We start from the raw sequence: 26146 nt of genomic DNA, 5'->3' as shown, positions 1-26146 counted from the left end.
GAATTGTGGGAGAGGGTTGACACAATACCAAATTGTTTAGATAAGGATAATAAATGCACAAAGGAAAGCCAGTAATTGAAATACCAAAGCTCGATGGTCGAAAAGGGGGGGGGGGTGTTAACACATTTTAAGTTAATTATTTATGTTCAGTGTTTGCCACATAAGGTTTACAAAAACATTCGGGCATATTGGTTCCTAGGGCTATGATTTTCATTTCATTGGCAGGTTTATAAAGAATTTCAAATGACATTTTCACCATTCAAAAATCGCACAACTCGCAAGCGAGTCCTTTTTCCACGGGTACACTATCAGTATGCTGGACATACTTAGTACTGCTTTTATTTACTCTGCGTGTCCAGTTTTTCTTTTTTGTTTTCTTTTTATCATATTGTGTTTTAAATGTTTTGAACAGTATATCCATTTCTTTGATTGTAGTATTGGAGTTTGGATAATTGTGATGAATATAAATACTGTATATACAAAGTGTTAATAAATTGTTAGTTTTTAGCAATATTTTTTTTTCCTTCAACTGTTAGAGCAAAACCTGATTGAGCAGATACCAAATGGCAGTAAGAAAGTGTGGACTTCTGCCAAAAGCTGCGAGGCTAATCTATTAAAAGTCATGTCAAGTTGCCAAGGATATGCATTTCAAGTAGTACCTTTCTTTTAGGTCTGACGACACGTTCCTCAAATATCTAATTTGTATCTATTTGTAATGTATGAAAAATTATTCATAATCGTCATTCTCTTGTGAATTATAAACTATTTTCAAAATGTCTTGGAAAACAAGTACACCAAAAATTGCGATATTGGTAATTCAAGCGATATCTAATAGGATTATATAGGAAACACCATCCTCTGGTATCTTGCACAAATGCCTGGTAAGGAGCCTCAATTTTGTGAGGATACTTGTTAAAGTATCAGTGCTTCAATGACAAATTCTTGGGATTAAATACATATTACTGAGGAACATGTCACCTTAAGGAATGTTTCATATTAAATCCACATCTTCTTTAGATTCTCATCAAAACTGTAACACTATTTCTTTGTCTCCCAATAAAGGATCTTTTTCTCATGGAAAGCTACTATTTCCTTTTGGGGAGAAGAATAACAACTTTCCAACTTCATAGACTGATGTAACAACATACATATAATTGTTAAATTAAAAGACGACATCTACTTTTGACAGTTTTATTTAATCTACAATTAACTAAAAAACATATCTCTATATATGTTTATCTGATTATGTCTTTAAAAAAAAGGTAAGAAAACCAGTTTCTGATGAGACTTTAGCTCTACTGGTTTTTACAAGAGTAGCACCTAGACTTGAAACCCCCTTTTTTGGCTTTCATTTACATAATAATGGATATTTTTGCTTTTTAACATGTAAAAAGTTTTGTTGCAGTCAAAATTGTAACTGTTAGAGGAGTAACCTTTTTGAAAGATTTTTCACAAATTTCTTTTTTAGTGGCTATGGCAAAACTAACAACTAGATGTCTCTTATTTTATTATATTTGTGTACCAGAATTCAAAGAAATCGAACCACTGTATATTAAAAACTTGTGAAATGTTTGGATAAAACTTTAACACATCATTCTATATTTCTTAACTAATGGAACATTACTCAAAGAAACTAAAAACCAACAGACTGACAGACACCTTACCATCTCATAAGCTTTTCTGTTTTTTGACCAGTGGAGCTTAAAATATGGAATAATTTAGGAAAAAAAAACATCCTAAAAATGTAAATCTTATATAAAGGTTCTAAATAAATGAGTCACAAAACTCCTGACAACATTACAGTTTATTTAAAAAATACAGACTATCAAATCAAAAAAGGGCAACCAAAAATCTAGCTTATAATAAACAGGAAAATTTTTCCAATCTACTGACTAGGGTAAATAAAAGCTGAAAACTGTATATTTTGTAAGAAAAAGGAATTGACTATAAGCCTGAAATCAGTTCTCTCACAGAGTGGGCAGTTTAAGGTATTTCTCTTATTCAAACATGTTCTCTATTGTTTTACAAAATATTGTCCTGAAAATGAACAGGCTGAGTAATTTAGAATGATGAGGCTGCTTTCCTCAAAGCCTTGAAGTACGTTTTGTTTCATATACAATGCATAGTACATTTTTGAGAATAAACATCTATGCTAAATTTTTTTTTAAAAAGTACTTTACCGTTAACGTTTTGCATAGTAATGGGAGATATGAGAAGAGACCAACTGAGTGTTTCTGTGCAAAATTTTGATCTAAAACCAGAGAAATGATAATTTTATCCAAGGAAGTCAGGAATGTGAAAAGTTTTAAGAATTTTAACATATGAAGCAATACTAGAACTGACAACCAAATAGTAAGAGATAGGCACTGTTCATTTTGTCTGAAAAATACTGTTCATTCTTTTTGGGGAAAAAAATTGTCCATTCTTTTTAGGAATAGACACTTTTTTCACATACTGCATAATGGGAAAAAAAAAAGGATTGTTTGTTTAGAGATTTAGAAAAACACTACTCTAGCTAGTACATGAGAAATGCAAATGACACATGTAACTGAACAAGTCACAAAACTAACAACTACTGCACAAATACTGTACCACTTAATCTACTAGTATACAACATGTAAATACTTTTCATTAAAAATCATGCAAAACATACTATATGTTCTTTCAGATTTTGTCATAGAATCAATCAGTGTTTTTTTCCCCTTGAAATTCTAAGCACAAGTTTTATCAACTAAATTTTGATTCTGCAGTCCTGCAGATCATGAACAGTTGAACACAGTGTGGTAACTGAAAATGAACACATGATTATCTCATTTCTTCTTTTTCTGTTTTTCTTCTGTTGTTTTCAGCATGAGTTTTGCTTTGGTTTGTTTGGTTTCTGTACTTTCTTTCATTTTTTTTAGTTTTTCATTGGCTCTCTTGGATTGGTTTGACCTTCCTGACCTTGTTTGACCTGAGTTTGAACTTTGATCCAAGCCTTTTCCACTTATCTTTGACATCAAAGACTCTTGAATTTTGGCAGCCTCTTCTCTTCTCTTCCACAGTAACAAGTTGACACCTGCAATATGCAAACATACATTTTTAACAGTGGAAAATATTTAAAACAAGAGGCCCATGGGCCACATCGCTCACCTGAGTAACTTTGGCCATGCTGTTCTTTACCAGATTTACCCCCTTCTAATACTTATTGTGGCCCTGCCCTACCCCCGGGGGTCATGATTTTAACAATTAAAAATCTACACTATCCCAGGATGCTTCCACATAAGTTTCAGTTTTTCTGGCCCAGTTGTTCTTGAGAAGAAGATTTTTCTCACATATTTCAATGTAAAATTGGATTCCCTATTGTGGCCCCGCCCTACCCCCGGGGGTCATGATTTTTACAATTTAGTATCTACACTACCCCAGGATGCTTCCACATAAGTTTCAGTTTTTCTGGCCCAGTTGTGCTTGAGAAGAAGATTTTTCAAGATTTTTCCTATATATTTCAATGTAAAACTTGGATTCCCTATTGTGGCCCCGCCCTACCCCGAGGGTCATGATTTTAACAATTAGCATCTACACTACCCCAGGATGCTTCCACTTAAGTTTCAGCTTTTCTGGCCCAGTTGTTCTTGTGAAGAAGATTTTTCAAGATTTTTCTTACATATTTCAATGTAAAATTGGATTCCCTATTGTGGCCTCGCCCTATCCCCGGGGGTCATGATTTTAACAATTTAAAATCTACATTATCCCAGGATGCTTCCACGTAAGTTTCATCTTTTCTGGCCCAGTTGTTCTTGAGAAGAAGATTTTAAAAGATTTTTCCTATTCATTTCAATGTAAAACTTGGATTCCCTATTGTAGCCCCGCCCTATCCCCGGGGGTCATGATTTGAACAATTTAGAATCTACACTACCCCAGGATACTTCCACATAAGTTTCAGCTTTTCTTGCCTAATGGTTCTTGAGAAGATTTTTTAAGATTTTTCCTATATATTTCAATGTAAAACTTGGATTCCCTATTGTGGCCCCGCCCTACCCCCCCCCCCCCCCCCCCCCCGGGTCATAATTTTAAAAATTTAGAATCTCCACTACCCCAGGATGCTTCCACCTAAGTTTCAGCTTTTCTGGCCAAGTGGTTCTTGAGAAGATTTTTAAAAAATTTTTTTTTATTTATTTCAATGTAAAACTTTGATTCCCTATTGTGGCCCTGCCCTACCCCCCCGGGTCATAATTTTAAAAATTTAGAATCTCCACTACCCCAGGATGCTTCCACATAAGTTTCAGCTTTTCTGGCCAAGTGGTTCTTGAGAAGAAGATTTTTAAAATTTTTTTTTTATTTATTTCAATGTAAAACTTGGAATCCCTATTGTGGCCCCGCCCTACCCCGGGGGTCATAATTTGAACAATTTAGAATCTCCACTACACCATTATGCTTCCACATAAGTTTCAGCTTTTCTGGCCTAGTGGTTCTTGAGAAGAAGATTTTTCCTATATATTTCAATGTAAAACTTGGATTCCCTATTGTGGCCCCGCCCTACCCCCGGGGGTCATGATTTGAACAATTTAAAATCTACACTATCCCAGGATGCTTCCACATAAGTTTCAGCTTTTTTGGCTCTGTGGTTCTTGAGAAGAAGATTTTTAAAGATTTTTCCTATATATTTCAATGTAAAACTTGGATTCCCTATTGTGGCCCCGCCCTACCCCGGGGGTCATGATTTGAACAATTTAAAATCTACACTACTCCAGGATGCTTCCATATAAGTTTCAGCTGTACTGGCCCTGTGGTTCTTGAGAAGAAGATTTTTTAATGACCCCACCCTATTTTTGTCTTCTCTTGATTATCTCCCCTTGTGAGGGGACTTGGCCCTTCATTTTAACAATTTAAATTCCCCTTCACCCAAGGATGCTTTGTACTAAGTTTGGTCAAAATTGGCCCAGTGGTTCTTGAGAAGAAGTCAAAAATGTGAAAAGTTTACAGACGGACGGACAGACAGACGGACGGACGGACGGACGACGGACAAAATGTGATCAGAAAAGCTCACTTGAGCCTTCGGCTCAGGTGAGCTAAAAAAAACTTTACATACCTACAGTTGAACTTCAGTATCTCAAACACCGATATCTCGAATACCTTGGGTATGCTGAAGTGATTGGAAGTCCCAACCTCTTATTCTTTAAGTATTTTATCCTGGATATCTTGAATCCTCAGATATCTCCAAGTTTTTTCTCGATCCCATTGTGTTCGAGATAACAAGGTTTGACTGTATATATAATAATTCATCTCACTTGTCAAATTTGGAAATTCCCAAACCTACTATGCAAAAAAAAAAAACAAAACAAAACCAAAAAAAAAAAAAACAAACAAAAACAAAAAACAAAAAAACAAAAAAAACAAAAAAAAAACAAAAAAACAGGGTAAATGCCAATTCCAAAAATTTTAAGTAAACATTAACTTACCCATTCCAGAAAGTAACGTGTCTCCATTAATATTAAATTTGTTTACCTACAACAAGAAGACATTTTTTCTTTTAATCCTGAGAACTGTTCAATTGAACATTACTACACAATTTTTTCCTGAAAAGTCTTAAACCATGCATTAAACTAGAAAACTGACCAGTCAGCAAGGGCCCTGTCGAGGAGTAGAAATATAAGGGTGCAGCTTACAGAATGAGAATTTTAACTGATTACAAAAATTTAAAAATATATGAAGAAGAATATGCAATAACAACTGTATTTATAAAAGAAGATGGGTGAACAAGGCGGGCGAAGTGCCTATAGTGCGACAAACATGAAGTGAAAAATAAAATCTCAATTATATAAAAATTTTCTTTGATATTTCATCTAACATTAAAGTATATTTTATGCTAAATCTCTACAATTTACAAAAATCTCACAAAGACTGAAATTATTTGCCTACGAAATAGCATACACACACTAAAGAGGACAAAAAGGATCATTTTCTCACACTTTAACAAAATTTTTCGATATGAGTGGGTCTTCGCTCCATTTTTTTGAAAGTTGATCCTAAAAGTTTGCATAAAAATATACATTTTTTGGTTTACAAAAACATGGAGCAAAGACCCACTGTACCTTAAAAGTACACTTTTATGACAAAGCATTCGTATGTTTCCGAGAAATACTTGAAGTCCATTAAGTCAAGGGTCATATCACAAACATGATTTAAATGCCACTTTTTGTCAGGGGCTGCGTGGCGTAGTGGTTAGCGTGTTAGTCTCAAAACAATATGATACTCCGGATTTTTATTGATAAGGGTTCGAATCCCACGAATACCATTTTATTTTTTTAATAAAAGAATAATTTTTCCGAGATCTTTTTTCTCAGAAAAGTTTTGTTAATCATAATTTCATAAATTTCAATAATGAGAACTTTATTTTAAATACTTAATTCACAAATTGAATATGATTTTATTAATATCTGAAGCTATAGGCATTCTGCACGCCTTGTTCACCCATCTTCTTTCATGATAATTCCTAAATATCCAACAACCTGTAAAGAGTATCCCTGTATTTACACAAGGCAGTAAAAAACATCATATCTATAATAACTCAATTAAATGTATATTTAAACAAGAATAAAGCATGTGTTTTATAAAATGCCAGCCTTCAGTGAATGCAAATATCACCCAGACTTGACCTTAACTTCAAAAAAACATCAGTGGCAGACAAAGGTTAATTTATCTTAAAGTGACAAATAAAGATAAGCCTGGAAAATTTCTGCCCCAGACAAGATAATTAATCCCAGGGGATTGATTGTACTGCTCTCTCATCCTTTTCTTCTAGTTTACAATAAGAACTTTTTCAGTAATGATAGAATGAGTTTATTATCGGACTACCTGTTAAAATTAATAGTATTCTTGAATTTACATACGGCAGCCAAAAAAAAAAGGAATAATAAATAAAATACAAAAAATACAAAAAATAAAAACATATCTTTATGTATATCTTGTTTTTAGAATTCAATAAAATCATAACTCATTGTGTATTCTACCAATTGAAAATAAAGTATGAACATTATTTAAGGTAATGATCCATACCACATAAAATAACGCTGTATGACGTTATTCATGTCAGTGACGTTATTACGTCAGCCCGTGCCCGACGCTTATTATATCAAAATGACAGATGTCAATATCACTTACGTGATAAGAAGGGTAAATTCGTTTTCGAAAAAAAGGCAGAAAACTACGCTGTACAGTAATTCCTGGAATGCATGACCGAAGGAGAGTTGAATTTTGGATGCTTTGTTTACCATTATGACAAACCGAAAGTTGATTAACAACAAAGTCAAAGATGACATGGGAGGGTTGACTCGAGGAGAATTAAGGACATACGGAACATAGTTTGAACTTTATTGTCTTTTTCCCTGGAGTTGAAGAATTCCAGTACTTGAAGGAACTGTGTGCTATATTTTAATGTCTATATATGCTGTTGTACACTTCCTCTAAAACAAGTTTGGATATACAAAACATCTAGAATATATGTTTAGTAATTTTTGTATATTTTTCTTTGAATTATACAAGAATTTTCATCAATTGATATCTTTTCAAAACCCCTGGTAATACATGCTGATTTTTTGTCTACGAACATCTGATGGCACTATAATCTTAAATAAAGATTATCTTGAAAAATTATCAGTAGGTAAGGTACGTTGCGTATGTCCTTAAGATAACAAAAAGACTTCGACAATCGGGTCGCTTTTTTTTGTCTCTGTAAGTTGAAGAAATACAGAGTAACAAATAAATGGTTCTCTTGTCGAATGTCATTATCGTTTGCTTATGCTCTACCTAGCAGGGACCTAACGTTATATGATGAAATTATGATATTGTCCTCGAAAATCGTCCTTAGAGATAGACTCAGGTTTTGAAAAATTAGAGTTATGGAAAACTTAATTTGCAATAGATAAAACTGCACAAATAATGTTATTTGGTATTCTTGCACTTCAAACCATTGAATATTTCTTGATAAAATCAGAATGTTATATTTCATCTAAAGTAGGAAAGGACATTGATGCATTCTTTTTTATACTGTTTCCTTAATATACACAACATACAGAAGAACCTTAACATTTGTTGTGCTGTGGTAGTGTATTAGTGCACCTGACTAGTATTTAGACAGGTGTCCTTGGTTCGATTCCTGGTCCAGCCATGCAATTTCTCCATTGTTAATCTGTTATATATATTAAACAATAATATTTCATAAGTGATATTAACTGACTGGGCAAACCTGTCTGAGTGTATTAAATATTTCATGAATTGTATACATATTTCAGCATAAATTCATCTCTTCCTCCACTGGGTAGATCTGAGCAAATTTAAAAAAAGAGAAATGCATAGGAATGTTCACTGATTTAAAGTCTCATCTGAAGTCTTCTTGATGTTTCATAAGGCACATTCCAGACTCTAATATCTTTGGAAAAAAATAATTGTTTCCTCCATCCTATGTTTAATTTTTTAATGTTTTGTATACTGTTGTTAAGAACAGTCAACATTAGCAACATTGTATGAAAGAAAGTAAAGAAGATCTATGTAAATTAAACTCTGTAAATGAAAGAGGTGCATGCACACAAATTCACAGAATGGTATAATATAGATACTAGTAGCTAATAAGACAATGGGGATCCCTAGTTTACTATTCATATTCTACATCATCATTTTATGTATAAGTGTGGTGGGACTTGAACCCACAAATCTCAATATATGATAGTAACAAAGAAGGGATTAGATAATAAAAAGGAATGCCTATGAGATCATAATGGGCGATTTAATAAAGAATAAGTAAAAGTGCAATGAAGGGATAAAATTTCAATCGGATAAATTCAACTCTTTTTGACATTCTGAGGGCTTATAATATTATATAATTAGGTTGTTTAAGCATGGTTCTTAATCATTATTCATTAAAAAAAAAAAAAAGACTTCAATTTCAATTTAGATTTCATGGATTTGTGTAAAGAGTGTGACTTTTTATTTGAATGAAAAATTATTAATAATGTCTCATAAAAGTTATTTCAAAAGAATAAACATAGGTAATCAAAGATTACGAAGCTCACCTCGACGAAGGTTATCTATAAGTAAGGCAAATCTCACATCATATTTTTTCTAGTTAGGGTACATCCCAAGATCAATATCTATACAAGTTTGGTTTAAGAAGGACTTATAATTACTTGGAAATATACCTGCTCCAAAAACTTTAACCTGGTCACTCATCTGGAAAATGTAGGTCAGATTCAGCATCCGAAGCAAGTGTGTAGTGTTCATCCCTAGATGCATCATCCATGCAAGTTTGGTCCAGGTAGGGCGTATAGTTACTTGGGAATGGACCTGCTCCAAAAACTTTAACCTGGTCACTCATCTGGAAAATCTAGGTCAGATCCAGCATCCGAAGCAAGTGTGGTAGTGTCCATCCCTATATGCATCATCCATGCAAGTTTGGTTCAGGTAGGGCTTATAGTTACTTGGGAATGGATCTGCTCCAAAAACTTTAACCTGGTCACTCATCTGGAAAATCTAGGTCAGATTCAGCATCCGAAGCAAGTGTGGTAGTGTTCATCCCTAGATGCATCATCCATGCAAGTTTGGTCCAGGTAGGGCGTATAGTTACTTGGGAATGGACCTGCTCCAAAAACTTTAACCTGGTCACTCATCTGGAAAATCTAGGTCAGATCCAGCATCCGAAGCAAGTGTGGTAGTGTCCATCCCTAGATGCATCATCCATGCAAGTTTGGTCCAGGTAGGGCTTATAGTTACTTGGGAATGGACCTGCTCCAAAAACTTTAACCTGGTCACTCATCTGGAAAATCTAGGTCAGATCCAGCATCCGAAGCAAGTGTGGTAGTGTCCATCCCTAGATGCATCATCCATACAAGTTTGGTTCAGGTGGGGCGTATAGTTCCTTGGGAATGGACCTGCTCCAAAAACTTTAACCTGGTCACTCATCTGGAAAATCTAGGTCAGATCCAGCATCCGAAGCAAGTGTGGCAGTGTCCATTCTAGATGCATCATCCATGCAAGTTTGGTCCAGGTAGGGCTTATAGTAACTTGGGAATGGGACTTGCTCCTAAAACTTTAACCGGGACGCCGACGCTAACGCCGACGCCAACGCCGGGGGTATAGCATAAGCTCATCTCGACTTTGTCGAGGTGAGCTAAAAATGCTTTATTTAAGGCAGAATTTATGACAGTGTTTTGTTTCTCAAAATCAACTTTCATCAATTTTCATTTTATTAAGTAAAAACCATTAGTTTGATATTTTTTTTTTAATTATTATTTTTGAATATACAAGTATTTATCTGCGCTTATTATTTTAAGATATCATGCAGCATACAGAAATACATTATTATCACTATATATACATGTGTTTTAATGACCCCTATATACTTTACACTAGAGTTCATATTGAATCCCATGGTAATATCATACAGTAAGAGTGATCTGCCATCAGATCTAAAAGTAAGGTTCATCGATACTCTCATAAGAGAGATATCGCTTAATGACATAAATATCTATTATTCCTTTATAAATTTGTAAAGTTGAAGTGTCTTTTTTGTCCAATTTTGCCTAACAAGCTATGCGATAATTGTTTGTATTTTACTTAACAAATACATTTCTTTTGGAAAATCATAAGCGTTAAAGAAACATTTTATATGCGCACTATAATATGTTTATTCACCAATTAAGGGCCCTCGGGGGGCATATACAATTATTTCAGAATTATTACATATAAATACATGTATTATTGAAGTATATTGTTATATGAAAGAATATAAATATTCTTCTATATGAGTGAGCAGAGGGTTTATAAACCTTAAATTGAAACCTACATCATATTACTCTATATGTGATAAACTCAAGCATTTTTAACAATTTATTAGGCCAAGATTAATTAATTGAACATTTATTTGCATGTATTTTCTCTCATTTAAATAGGCAACAGTGATATGTATTCATCAATACTGCACTGTCTTTGAATTTTTTTATGCCCCCGTATTGGCCTGTAATTGAAGATTCGGGGGAATATAGTTTTTGCCCTGTCTGTCTGTTAAACTGTTTGTCAGCAAAAACTTTAACCTTGCCTGTAACTTTTGATTGGTTGGAGCCATAATGGCTGTAATATTTCATGTGTATTCCTTGTAACAAAACTTTTCTTCTGGTATAAATATATTTGACCTCTTGACCTTGTCCTTAGAGTTTGACCCCCTTTTGCAAACAATTATAAACAGGACACCTTAAGAGGGATGGGCAGAGCATAGGGAGTTACGGTATAAAATTTCATTGCAAATGCCCAAAAGCTTCTTGGAATATTGCTCAGAAATGAAATTTTTACACACAATCAGAATGTATGACCTTGACCTTTGAACCTCAAAATCAATAGAGTTCTTTCTTAGGCCATAGGGAGTTGTGGGATAAAATTTCAATGCAAAATCTTAAAGGCTTCTTGAGATATTGCGCAGAAACAAAATACCTTGACCTTTTGACCTGAAAATCAATAAGGGTCTTCCTTGGGCCACAGAGAGTTATTAAGTAAAATTTCAATGCAAAAGCTCAAAGGCTTCTCGAAAGTGTTACAGACAGACAGAAAGACAGACGGACAGATGCACAGCCCAAATTAATATCCCCACTTTCAGTGAAAGCAGGGGATAATTATATCAAGTTTATTTTGTGCATGTTAAACTTGGTTTTAGATACTTGTAGAAAAATAACAACCTACCCAGTGATTACTCAGATTTTTCTTTTCCTATACAAATAATTTTTGATATCATATTAAGCTAAATATTATATACACCTATTCTGCACTGTGCAACACAGTTCCAAAAAGCCAGATAATATATTAGACCAGCATACAAAATCCATATCTAACCAATCTTTTTTTCCCAAATGTATAAAGAGTCCTTGTAAAAGAGAACTTGTAAATTTTTGTCATGTGAAGGCAGATTTTTTTGTGCTATATGTGATTAAAGTGGTCATATCCTGCAAAATTCATGACACTCAGGTGACTGTCAAGGCCCAGAGGCCTCTTGTTGGTGTAATTGTTCAATAGGGTTTAAGAAAACAATATTATGCAGGAAATTGATACTCATGAAGACTTGCACAAACCAGCTGAATTCTAAACTACTTTAATTTTTATTCTAAAAATTACTCTATAAAGTTTAAAAGTTAATGAACTTGATTTAATGATCATCACTACAATGAGATACATGTACTACATGTACATAATTGGACAAAAAAAATACTTTGATATTTCTCCATTTCTCTTTCTTGAGAATGCATGTAGATATTTATTTATAAAGTTTAAAAGATTTTTTAATTTCTCTGACAGGTTTTAGTACATAGTTTTTGTTGATCGGCTTAACTTTTTCCGAGAACAATTATGAGATTTGATGCTGAGAGAAACTTGATTAAATGTTTTAATTTTAGGCACAGAGCAAAAGAAAGAGTTTAATTTTTTTTTAATCTAGACTATGCTCATAATGCATGTACCATTTCTCATGGGTATTTATAATGATGTTCATCAGCTCAGACCAGTTACATGTACAATAATCTGTGTCATGGAACAAACCCTCACTGGGTCCATTATAGCAAATTATCATTTTAACTAAGAACATTCTATCTACTCAGATCTTAATCCAAGAATCTTCTGGATTAAAAACAAAATCCCCACTTTTTCATTATGTACATAATCAACACAATCAACATCGACATGTTCCGGCTAGGATCTGAAAATGGAGGGGTGCAAGAGAAGGGCACTTTTACATGACTTACAGTTGTTTCTAGCTTTTGTGTATCTCATTACTTCATCCTTATAATAATGAACTCCTTCATATATTATCAATTAATTTAACCTTATTGATTTAAAAGATACAGAAACAGTAAACACATACTCATCTATACAGCATGTAATTATGATTGTAAACATATAAAACAGAATTTTAAAGATCATCTTAGGATGAGTGTTACTTTTCTTTCTCTTTTTCAATGATTTTCTATTCTTGATTCCTATTTTCAATAAAAGCACCATAATATTCATATAAACTAGCTGGTGTCTCACATCTCACAATTTGTCACTATATGAAACTAAGGGTTTGAGCATGTTGAGAGAGTTTTAGATGAGTATATAAGATTACTCAAACATGTCACCCTAGAATGTGTTCATATTTTATTAAACGACATAGTTTTAGTAATTATGCTCATAATGCCATTCTAGTCACCAACCATGGAGCTTGGTGTTAAGATTGTATCAAGTAGATTGAGTTATGTAAGGAAAATCTCGATCATTCAGTGTCCCTAGCTTAAAAGTAGGATTTCAGCCTTCCAAGCTCGCGATCTCCTATAAACACGGTGTTTTAAACAAACATACAATGCAAAGTGGAAACACTGGATATACTCATCTCCGCTTATATAGACTTTATCTATTTGTATGGATAAAAACATGATAAACAATGTGTACCTTACTAACTAACTAAGATGAACCCGAACTGTTCTTGTGATGAAACCAGACGTTAAAAAGATGTGGCAGACAAACCACTTACTTGTATCTCTGAATATCGAAAAATGTATTACATAGAGACAAGAAGTAGTTAAATGTGCCACTTCTCTCCATTTTTTAATCAATTAATCGTAAATGATTCTGTCACCACACGAAACATAAGTTCGCGCATGCGCAATAACGGTTTAAAGAATATTCCGAACATTGAACCCGATGACTATTATGCTTGTGACCCTTGATAACTAATGCTTGGCCGTCTGTGCATTAAACAGAAAAGTTTTAATTTACACCATACTTATTACTGTTTTATTAATGACAATTTTAATATTCAAAACGATTTTTACATCAAAATCCTAAAAGTATGGATATTAGAAAGATTTTTCAAATAATCGTTTTTCAGGGAATTCGGTTTAAAAATGTAAAATTTTCTTGTTAGATGTCCGCTTCCCCATTTAATTTTTATGCCACATAACGGAAGGATCATTGGAAAATAACATGCTAATTTTTTAAAGAAATCTGTCCTCAGAATATCAAACAACATTTTTTTTTAACCGTTAATGAAGTTCATAATTTTGAGCCAAATATGTTTAATCCGCCATAAAAAGTACAATAAAGTGGATCAGCAGATTAAATCAAAAGCCTGAAAGGCTTCAATGGCGTCAAACAAGAAAAAAACAATTTCAAAAGATCTGAAGATAGCAAGAGGTCAAGTAAGTGACTCAGGTGACATCATAATAATAATAATAATAATAATAATAAAAATAAAAAAAAGTTTTAAACAAAATGTCACAATTACCGGTAGTGTGGGGCCTTTATGTCATGGTCCGAATGGAGCAGGGTTCGAATTGACCAGACACCGTCGAACATGTTCATGCTAAATATCAAACTAATTTCTTTTCAGTCAATTGAAGAACTATGAAGGATTTCATGAATTTATATATTATTCTTTCTAATTGCCAACGTCAAAGCGTTGTTCTAGTCATTGCATCTTAACTACAACCATGACTCTGCTCTGTTACAAGTACGATCGAGTTACGATAGTGCGTGGTATATTGGAGGAAATGGAGAAATACAGTAATACTGATTAACATCATCGGTTTTTTAGGATAAAGTTGGTTAGAAGATTGTAAAAGTAAAGCTAAGATTTAGAAATTCAATCTTTTCAAGCTAGTAGTATTCGTGTTTATGTAATTTTGTAATTATTTTACCGCCTGTTGGTTGTTTGTGTTACACGGTTATCATTCCAAAATGTTATTCATGTCATTCGATGCACCCTTTCTGTAGAAAATCATCTGCAACAACCATCATGTTTTTCTTGTGTGAAAATAAAACATATTATCGTTGTTTTGTAAAAGAATTAATTGTAGATACAATTAATGCAATTTTATTTTCAAGCTATTATTCATTGTGAGCGTTTTCAAAGAAATTGGTTTATAGCTATTGCTATTTTCTATTGCGGTTGCATCCACTGACACATTGGGTCGCGTACATCCGGTGGCGATTTCACCTGGCCGATCGCTAGATGACGTTCAAGCTCCAAGAGCTTGACGCCATAAAAATTAACAAAACCATTAAACAAGCGTATCTTCTCTATAATTCACATGTTTAAGTTTTTCATTTACATTTAATTTTAGAAAGCTAGTATAAATATCTTAATTACTGCATTTCTGTAATTTCACGAGGCAATGTCTATTTTTAGTAACAGTCCTTGCAAAAGGAGGTCTGGTTGACCTCAAAATTTACACAGATTTGGAAAGGACACATACTTAGTTAAAATTCTGAGAAGTTTCATAGAAATCTGTAGCTTCGTTATTTTTATAACATGGTATGGATCTTTACCTTAAATCCACATTTCAGCGAATGTAAACATCATTCAGAATTGACCTTAACTTCAAAACAAACTTCATTTGCAGACAGAAGTGTTAATTAATCTCAATTTGACAGAAACAGATAATGCTTTGGATTTTCTTCAAGAGGAAAGTTAATTAATCCCATGGGACTAGTTGCAGCTTTCATAGTTTACAATAGGAACATTCTCAGAAGTTATCTCTCTTTGCCCTGGCATTTATTCTAATGTAAAGTTAAGGAATCTACCCCACCACCCCAGCTCCAAACTGGATGACATACAGAACCAAACTTAGATCCAAAATATGTCTTACTGCCTCTTCAACCAACATACCAAATCTGAACTTAATTGGTCAACTACAAAAAAAAGTTATTAGAAAAAAAACAGAAAATTTGTGGACGGAAGAATGACAGACAGACAGACAGAGCGATTACTATAAGGCACCCACAAATCCTTGCGGGCCCTAAATAGAACAGCACGTTCAGTTTTCTAAATGAGATTTTTTTGTGATTATGGCAATTTTTTATTAACAAAAGACTGAGGAAATATGACAATCAATTAAATTCAAATTACTAGCTGAAATTTTTAGGCAAATCATTACTTACAATGTATCAGAAGATGAAATATTCTATAATGAAAACTTAGCAATATTACATATGTTTCTCTCTTAGCAGACATTCCCTAACTAGAACTGTCCAAAAGGGACAAATACCCCCCGCTGGGTTTTTCAGAGGTGCCAAATCACTAATATTTTATGGATCTAAGAGGTGTTCACAATTTTCTTATTAACATTTAGAGTGAAAAAATAATTGCTCATTATATTTTTTTTAATGAATGAAACCAAGGAACAACCTAATAAAACATCAATACCAATACATTGTAATTACATTGTTTTTTAATACATTGAAAAAATAAATTGCAACTGTCATCTTTTTGAGTCATGACATTCTGCAAATTGATTGTTGAAAAAAAATTAATTAATTACAAAATCAAATTAATCTTGATAACTTTATATCAAATTCATTTTAAAAATGAAAAGCTGGTCATCCAGTAACTATGTACTATGACAAACAATAAATTACAATTAAGAGAATTAAAGAACAGAGATCTTTAAATTCCCACAAGATATAGATAACACATGCTTGATCAGAGATGCCCTAACAACTTCCCACACTGAACTCATTAATCTATCTCTAATTGGATGATGTCCACTCATCACTCCCAAGGGACAAATGGATTTACACTATCTGCTGTGTAATGTAAAAATTGTTTTTAATACTTGGTGATTTTTTTTTGGTTTTAATGAATAGTTTTAAGCTGTAGTTCACATTTTTGTTCAGATGTTCTAGATTCTGTGTCTCAAACCTTAGAAATAAACCCAAAATGAGTAAGTCATTAAAAAAAAAAAAAAAAACCCTGTAAAATGCAGAAAAATTATCAAATAATGTTGAAAATACCAGGTGCACACCTTCATATGGTGAATAATAAGTGTACAAATTTTCAGACAAATCTATGCCAAAGTCTACAGACAGACGGACATGGTGATTCCAATATACCCACCCTAAACTTCGTTTGCGGGGGGTATAATAAGTTTTCCTTTACAGGATATTACCATTTTGTTCCAAGACAGTACAAAATATGTCTAGTGATGAGATCTAAACTTACAGAGACTAGACCTGGTGCTGATGGGTCATACCTACACAGACAAGACCTGGTGCTGATGGGTCATACTTACACAGACAGACAAGACCTGGTGCTGATAGCTCATACTTACACAGACAAGACCTGGTGCTGATAGCTCATACTTACACAGACAAGACCTGGTGCTGATGGGTCATACTTACACAGACGAGACCTGGTGCTGATGGATCATGAAGTCTAGCCACTACTTTCTCAGAATCCACATCAATGATGTCAATAGTGCGGAGTTCGTTTTCATGGTAACCACTAAAATTAGGGTCAGGATATCTTCCAATTACTGCCAGGTCTAGTAGAGGATGCCAGGTTGCCTAGATGGAAAAAGAAACACAATTTTCTGGTGTGAATAATTGGCCAAACTTAGTGTGACTCATGGAGCACTATCTTTTGCAAAGCCGACATTTTTCTTTGTGGGAATAATGTGTTGAATAAATCCAAAATTTTCTTAGTTAAAAAACACCTTCCTTTGTGTCTAACACAGCTTAGTTTCAATGAAATTCCAACATACACTTATTTTGTTGAATATAATTTTTGTGGTTTCACTGATCTGTGGGGCTTTGATATCATGGTTAGACAAACATAACGTTTAAATATAAAATTGTAACATTTCATGGAGAACATGAATTTATGGGTCTTTATATAAATTTATAATTAAACCCCATGAAAAATGGTGATTTCACAGCAACATAGAAGAAGTGTTTTCTACAAAGAGAGAGCTTTTATGGAAGTATTAATGTTTAGCAAAGCTTACTTCTATGGGAGGTATACTTAAGTTTTCAATTCAACCCATCTCGCTTAGAGAGAAACCTTTATTTGATATAATGTTAATTGAAGCAATGCATTTCACAAAGCTTAAATTGCTTTCATTATGTTTCAACAATCAGGGTCTTTACTTGAGTAACATTTGAACAAAACCAATTTCATGAGAATAAAAATTCAACAAACCCTACCTTTATAGGTGTTATGTGTTGGAAAAAGCGATGAGGATGTAAAATGGTTTTCTCTAGCTGCCACTCAGGAGCCAAGTACACCCGTACTTGACTGTTCTGATCTGTGGTTAATAACCGGCATCCATTGGTGCGACTGAAATGAGCTGAAACAGAAATGTTTCCCATTATAAAATTCCTCAAAGAAAATTAAATGTTAAGACATTCAATATTCTCTAATTGCAAATGACTTCCAAAAAGGTTATTTTATACTATAAACTAAGCAAAACTCAAGTAGAATACACGAATTACCTGAATTGACTGGCTTGTCATGCTTGAGAGTATAGAGGGAGCTTTTGCGATCTTTAATCATTCTAACATCCCACATCTGAACAGTTTGATCAGTAGAGGCTGTGCATAACATCCATTCTTCCAAAGGTGAGAACTCACAATGGGTGATTTTGTTCTTGTGAAGGCGAAATTCAAAAGTCTGAAATGAAAAAAATTATGACTTATAAGTTGAATAAAAAGTTCTATCCAACTCTGATCAAGAATTTTGTTTATACCAAGCACATAGCAAATCATGGCAGATTAGGGGTGCAACGATACACCAACCTCACGATACAATACATATCACGGTATTCAGTTCATTATATGATACATATCATGATACATGACAAGGTTAAGAAGTCTTAACTTGACAGGTTTATATCAAATGTTCATATTTTTTTTTAATTATAATCAAAATTTGTTAACTTGAATAGGATGGATAGGTAGATCTTTGAGTTGTGACAATATTCTAAACCAAAGACGAGCATTTACAGGGAACTATGGGAATCTTTTCTCATAATCTTCCTTTTAAACTGGAATGAAAAAGGAAGACATTCATTCTTTTATTTCTTTCATTTAACATTTAACATGTTTTGGTCAACAAGACAGCGAATTTTCATTGAAATACACGCGTGATGAGATATTGTGTATTACAATAGAATACGTTTAGATCTAAAGGGTTTATCATTTGTATTAATATCTATAACTTTTAATCACATTAGGAATGAGAAAAAGTCCTTCACCGTGTTAAATCTGAGGTTTGTAAGATGCTGGAGATGAGTTTAACTGCTGATATGATAGATAAAGCGCTATCGTTGACCTCATGTTTTTGCGCGGAAGCCATTTTGAAATTGTAAACAAGAACACAAAATGGACGATTCAGATAATTCTGGACCGATTTAACCGAACTGCGATATCAGTTTAGCGTATCGTGAATTGAACCGTGGATAAATATACCGCGATATACTGTCAAACGGTTTTGCACTCTTATGGCAGATTTCAAAAATGTTCAAAATTCTGTCAACAATCTAACCAACACATGAACAGGTGATAAATTTTGTTCAGAAAATGTGATTTGGGCCTTTATTTATTCACTGTAAGCATCAATCAATTTATTACCAATATCTGAAACATGTGATGTGACTTCAAAATAGATAGTTCAGTTCTTCTGCATAGTGTTTCACAGAAATTCTTTCTTGAAATGTACAAACTGATTTATTTTGACCTTAATGAGAGCTACAATTATGCAATGATAAAAACGCATTGCCATACCTGTTTGCCCTCGTACGTGAGAAACTGAAGTTTTCCTACATTGTCACCTGCTGCAACAAACTTTCTGACTGGGTGTACATCCACACTGCAGTACCAAAAGCTGACAATGTAAAATCAAACAGTTAGGATTCAAATATTGATATTTAAATCAATTTTGTTTGATTTTTTTAACACTTCTTTTGTTGCTATGGAAGAATGGAAAACAAATAAGTTTAACATGTAAATTAGTATCAGCTGCACTCAACTACATGTAATTACCTGTCTGCTATTTGATCTCCAATTTCTTTTTTAACTTACTCATAAAAATTCAATGTGTCTGCTAAAACTGAGGAAAGTTTTCCATTTAAGTCATGAAGAGTGACAGTTCCATCGAGACCAGCTGAGACTACTTTACAGTCATCTTGAGGCCAGAATTTCATAGTTTGAATGTTTCCACCAGAACCTTTCTTTAATGGTAAAGTCAGATTTAATTTTATCATATTTTTCAAATGCAAGGTATCCTGCCAGCTATAAACTCCACAAGTACTCTACTTGAAATTCAAAAAAAAAAAATCTAAATGTAAATTTTTGGAGCTTAAGAAGTCCCAAGTGGTCCCCATACTCTGGCAGACTACCTACACGTCCATTTAAATCTCAAATGACCAGAAATTTACAGCACTTCTAGATTTCTCCTCAGAAAAGTGGAACAAAATTTAGCATAAACTTCTGATCATTTTATTTGATTTCAGAGTAACACTCACTCATGTACATTAAGGGTGTCTGCCAAAACCTGAGTGTTTTTGCCCTCTAAGTCATTCAAAGTAATTGTGCCATCCACAGCTGCAGTGAGAATCTTGTTATAATCATGAGGCCAAAATTTGATGGCATTAATGATCCCTCCAGGTCCCATCTACAGTTCAATACCAGTCACAGTTAAAATATTTATTGTAGCCATTGCTTTCCTTTCTATTATAATAGGAAGCAGAGTGTACATCTAGAAGGGTGTCACTTTCTGAACACATCTGTCCATTCGTATATTTCCCCTTTCTTTCCCAAATACATAATGCACCACTATTTATAAATTACAAAATGTATCCTAATAACTTTTCTTATATAAATTTTCTGAATGACACCAATTAAAAAATGGTTCTTACATGTATCTGGTATATATTTATATTAATTTCATTGGCTCAGTTTAAACTTACTAAAACGAGTATCTTATCTGAGTGATTTGGCCTACTGACCTGTTCTTGAGAAATTTAAAGAAAAAAAAGTCCTCTGTTTATTTCCAAGTTGAACTTTGATCCCCTATTATTTGTGGCCATACCTTTCCATCAGTTCAATGACTTGACCATTCTTGAATCTATGATGCATGAGGATGACTGTATACCAATATGGCTCATTGTAGCCCATTGTGAAACTTTGACCCCCTCTGTGGCCCCATCCTAGCCCTAAGGCTGAGACTTACTTACTTAGTCCTCTTCGTGCTGGTCAGCACATAAGGCCGTCACCAGAGACTTCCATGTTGGTCTATCTTGTGTCCATCTCTGGACCTGTCCCCATGTCCACTTGTTTTCTTTTATTTCTTTCGTTCAGCCTAAGGCTGAGAGGCATTTATAAAAATAATCACATTATTTTTTTTATAAAACTTACCCCTTGAATGAATTTCTGGTTTTTAGTATTATAGGTGTCCCACAACATAATGTCCCCTCCCTTGGACCCAACAACCACCACATCTGGGTTGGTGGGGTGCCACTCCATAGCAGTAACTCTGCGATCAAAGGGACTAATCATTGTGGAGATCTGCATGTCTGACAGCATATCTATCATACATTTTGTGGCACTCTGAAAAGTTATTTAGAAAATTAATATTCACACTTTTCACAAACATGGTTCAATGAATATTATTGCAAACCACAGGTTGAAGCCCACTTTCTGTCATACAAAGTCAAAGCTGCATCAGAAATCAAATGTTGATTGTAATCATTGTACCACATACATGTATGGAAAACCATGGCTTGCAAAAATGATATATTTTTAATAAAATGTAAACAAAAATCTCAAAGATGTGTTTGAATACAAACTTGATAAAGACTTCTTTTCTGAACACCCATGGAATATCCGTGTAGTTGAGATGTCAGATTGTTGGTTTTCAAATAGGAAGGTGTTGCTACTTTGACTGTATAAGGAGCTGTCCTGGGTTTAAGTCCTAATATTAAATCAGAACTATCAGCTCTGTTATTGTTGTTACTAAATGCTTCCTCTGCGGGTTTCCCTTTCTTTGCCTGTAAAATAAAAAAAAAAATTATGAAAATTATAATATGTTGACAATGGACCATTGAGGGCAAGCGCAGTTGTGTATTCATTACTGGATACCTATTTATTTGTAACTTAGATCTGCTCCTTCAACTCGACATTTGGAACATCTACACTGTGACATCACACAATGTTCAGGTTAAGTTGCATTTCCATGAAGTAGTCTTCAAAGTGCAACTAAAAACATTTAATCTACAATCTAATCTGCAATTTCCACTAAAAGTACAGTTATTTTCTTTTTTAGTGAACTTTGCACAGAGATTACTACGAAAAAAAGTCATTTGGATCAATGTGCACATTATGAATTTTCTCAAATCAGTCAGATGTTGCTTTTAGAGTTTGCAGTACACTGTGCTCACTATTAAGGCTAGACCTACTCTATATTTCATAAAAATTCTATTGATCAATTATTTAAATGATAGAAAGAATAAAAGGACACAAGTATATATCCTCAGAGGTCCAAGAGTCATAACCCTAATTTGATCATGTCTATTTTATAAATAAATTTGAAAAACTATATCTTTTTGTAAGTCATACCTTAGTTATAAATATTTTTTCTTTCATAGAACTGATTGTTTAGAAAAATCATGCCTTTATTAAGATTGTTTACAGTTAGTTCAAAGTACTGATGTTTACCTGGTGCCATTTCAAAAAACAGGTTGTATAGTCATCACCTCAGTGGAAATGAAATTATAAAGGCCAAAAATTCCAATTTGGATATGTGACTTCTGTTGACAAAATGTAAACATGGTATGCAGTAACACCAATACATTTTTTTGTATTTGTGGATTTTTCTTTAATTACTACATTTAATTTTTTTATCTGTTTTGACCTATTATTATCTGCATAACTGCATTTGTATAAAAATGACAATGTAATTTTTTCTAACAGGGTTTGGTGCAGCAGCGGACACAACCTTGCAAGGTACTTGAGGAAAATCAAGAGGGAACAACTCTATGACGAATTTAAGGCCTCTGATGATACTGAATGCTATGTAAATATAAGTGGCTCCTGCTTAGCTGTGGAATTTCTCTTGATTTCGAATAGTTGAATCATAAATACAACTACAATTTTTTTCAATGCATTTATCTCTGGTATTTTAATCTATTACAACGACAAATCTGTAAGGAGTTCATGTTTTCACCATGTTCACTGCTCATACCAGTTATGAGTGATGACTTTGCACATATATATAAACAGGTTCGGACCAATCGCCCAAATGGGATATAATAGCTCGTTTGGGATATAATATCTCAAATGGGTTATAAATTTACAGAGCAAAAAATGAAAATTTTTATTTTGGCTGTAAATATCATAAATCCGCATCAACATACATATAAAGGAATAACTTTTGGTTTACAAGTTTTTCTGTATGCCCACTGTTTAGGAGATTGATCCCTCGGAAGTTCCTAAACTTCTTGGGGATCAATCTAACACACTGTAGGGTTGCAGAAAAACTTGTATGCCAAAAGTTATTCCTTTTTAAGAATTCTGATGCGGATTTATGATATTTATAGCAAAAATAAAAAATTTTACTTTTTGCACTGTGAATTTATATCCCATTTGGGATATTATATCCCAAACGGGCTATTATATCCCATTTGGGCGATTGTTCCCAACCTGAAAAAATATACAAGTTTTGAAGATTTATCAAGATCTAGAAATTAATTTTACTGTGTTCATAAAGTACCTGATCTCTTTTCCTCTTCAATTTTTGGGCATAAGTCTCGTCAGTACTATCTTTAACAGCCTTCAGTTTCTTCGAACTTATTCCTACGTTTCCCAACTGTTCATCCTTTCTTTTTCTCGGCATCTCGATCCCTTTGAAAGTATGGAATTTGTAACTTAAGTGCACAGAAATGTATTTATCAAAGCAAATATTAGGAAATTACTGATTAAGGGCCTAGTCTACATAAAAATATAATAATAATTGCGTAAACCTCTTTCCTTTCGTTGGTTATGTAAAAATTTCGCGGGAGAATCATACTAACAAAACCATAGACGTTGTACATTTCCGTCAATAAGAATTCATTTTAAAAAAATACAGCAATTTTTAGTTTCAGATATGTTCACACTTTACAAAATATGTGACAAACCCTCAGGTATAATTTTTGCATTCACTCAAAAATATTTTTTTTAGAAAAAATAATTTTACGGAACATTCATATTTTTAAATATAGGCTCTATAATTACTCTGAGTGTGCAAGGTCAAGGCCAAAAAAGAAAAGGAAGGTCATTTAAGGAAAGCCGGCTGTCAAATCATTTTAAACCACAATCATGTCACAGCAAAGGAAATTTTTTGTTGGAGGAAACTGGAAGATGAACGGGAGTAAAGAGAGTATCGCTGGCATCGCGAAGTTTTTAAATGCTGGACCACTGGATCCAAATACAGGTGCAAAGATGCACGTGCATACATGCATATACGTTTTCATTTTGTGCACGGTTCTGATAGTGTTTTAAGTTTAATTGCCATTTACAGGCTATTCCATTCTTTTTCACTTTCATTATGTTGAAGAGTATTGATCGATAGTCGGCATGTATCCAGTTTTTTGTGATTTGATTTGATTTGAACATATTTTATTTCTGACAAGCACAATCTCTTGATTTAGCTATAATGTTATAGCTTGAAATAGCTATATAGCTTTATTAACCTATTCAAAATAGCTCGGTAAAGCTATTTATATACAGTTTTTCACGAAATTATTTATTGTAAGAACTAGACAAAAAGTCACAAGTATTTGTCTATTCAGATGTACGTGTACTATATGGGCTATCAAAAAAGCAACCCAAATCAAAGATAGTTCTATAGTTCTAACATTGCATCTTTTGAATACTTTTAAGCAAAATATGAATTTCCATTGTTTGGATAACTGTAGACTTGTGTGTATTGAGACATGGACAAGTGTGATAGCTTCTCATTGTGCTGAATTATTACCAATCAATTATCTTGTTAACCATAATTTAGCTCCTTTAAAATTTCATTCAAGAAGTAGCTGTATGGTCACAAATCAATTGTTTTATGTAGCCCCAAAGGTTATAGAACTTTGAGTACAAAGTCTTTCCAGGAGAGGCAATTTTATGAGTGATTTTTATATGCATTGTTTTCAGAAAAGTTCAAGGTTGAATATTATCACTGCACCAAGGTGCAACTTTTTGTACATGCTGAAAATATAACACATTTAAAAAAGAAAATTTGCTAGACGAATGTACAGATTTTAGTTTGAATTTCCTCTATTCTTACACATTAGTCAATAGAGCTCGCTGTACTTGCTATAAAATGACATTAAGTGAAAATCACTTTGCTCTAAATGTGTTTGGTGCTGAACCCATGTTTTACTGTAGTTGCAATGTATAAAACAGCATGGATCCACTTTGGCATAATTTAAAAGAATGTTTGTTTGTTTGTTTATTGTTTAACATCCCTCTCAAGAATGCAAATAGACATAACATAACACCACCATATTATTTATTTTTATACAATGTATTACCAATTCGAATGAACAGATATATAACCAACCCTTCTGAGCATGTTACAAACCCTTTTGAGCTTGTTTTTACCTTCCACTCTAAAGATTAATCCATATAACGGAAATACATTGTATTAAGTTTTGTGCCAGTTTTTATCATTTTACTTCACATTGTATTTGATGCTGAAAATACTCATATTGAGAGAATTTGAGAATTATATTCACATTCTCATCAACTGTTCCACTATACCACAGTAGTATACTAAGCATTCAAAAGGTTAATTGAAGTTTCAGTCAAATTGACACTTCCCTGCTATAAATTTATTTTGTTAATTTAAACACACTTCATATAAGTGCTGTGAAAACCTTTCTGAGATTTGAAGATGCCGTGATTGGAATATATATTTATTTCTTTACATTTTTAGTTTTGGTACTTTCCGCGAATCTTTGTATCTTAAGAAAACTGGTTTTTCATGAACGAGAGCTTTCGTGCTCAGTATAAATACATTTAAAGGAGAATGTTCAATTAGTGCTACATTCGTTATAATGAATCACAGATTGTTTTGTTTCTTTGGCTTTCTCTGCCTGCCCAACCCTTTCATTGTTTATTTTGTAAAATTTATACATTTAGTTTGTGTTATATTTAGGAATGGCAACGAATATTCGAACATTCGAATATTCATTCGATGAGTTGATATTCGAATATGAATTTAAGATTCGAATATTCGGTATTTTTCAGGTTTCATAAAAAAGTACTGTGATTAATAAATTTTGGTTAGAACAGTGCTGGAATTAACCCTGTTTAATTTACTATCAATTTCGATCGCCTGATT

General features: G+C 33.3%; 2 protein-coding genes across 2 annotated transcripts in view; one reads left to right on the top strand and one right to left on the bottom strand.

The window, feature by feature from the left end:
- Positions 1-2176: 2176 nt before the first annotated feature.
- On the bottom strand, positions 2177-23659 carry LOC133205177 (DNA damage-binding protein 2-like). Its single transcript, XM_061340934.1, has 10 exons — positions 23537-23659; positions 21615-21815; positions 21184-21375; positions 20292-20440; positions 19552-19651; positions 18262-18439; positions 17974-18116; positions 17170-17334; positions 5439-5484; positions 2177-3058 (listed from the first exon to the last, which is right to left on the bottom strand). The coding sequence occupies exons 1-10, from the start codon at positions 23657-23659 to the stop codon at positions 2811-2813; spliced, it is 1545 nt and encodes a 514-aa protein (XP_061196918.1). The 3' UTR covers positions 2177-2810.
- A 394-nt stretch (positions 23660-24053) lies between these two features.
- LOC133172310 (triosephosphate isomerase-like) overlaps positions 24054-26146 on the top strand; it is a 6085-nt gene continuing 3992 nt past the window's right edge. Inside the window, exon 1 of the mRNA XM_061307172.1 lies at positions 24054-24238. Within this exon, the coding sequence (XP_061163156.1) occupies positions 24124-24238 (115 nt within the window). The 5' untranslated portion in view covers positions 24054-24123. The remainder of the gene's footprint in view (positions 24239-26146) is intronic.

The sequence above is a fragment of the Saccostrea echinata genome, unplaced genomic scaffold (genome assembly GCF_033153115.1).
Source record: "Saccostrea echinata isolate AGI-Se365-2 ecotype Australia unplaced genomic scaffold, CSIRO_AGI_Sech_v1 ptg000054l, whole genome shotgun sequence".
NCBI lineage: Eukaryota > Metazoa > Mollusca > Bivalvia > Ostreida > Ostreidae > Saccostrea > Saccostrea echinata.
Note: the sequence above shows the minus strand (reverse complement) of the source record. Positions and strands in the feature narration are given on the sequence as shown.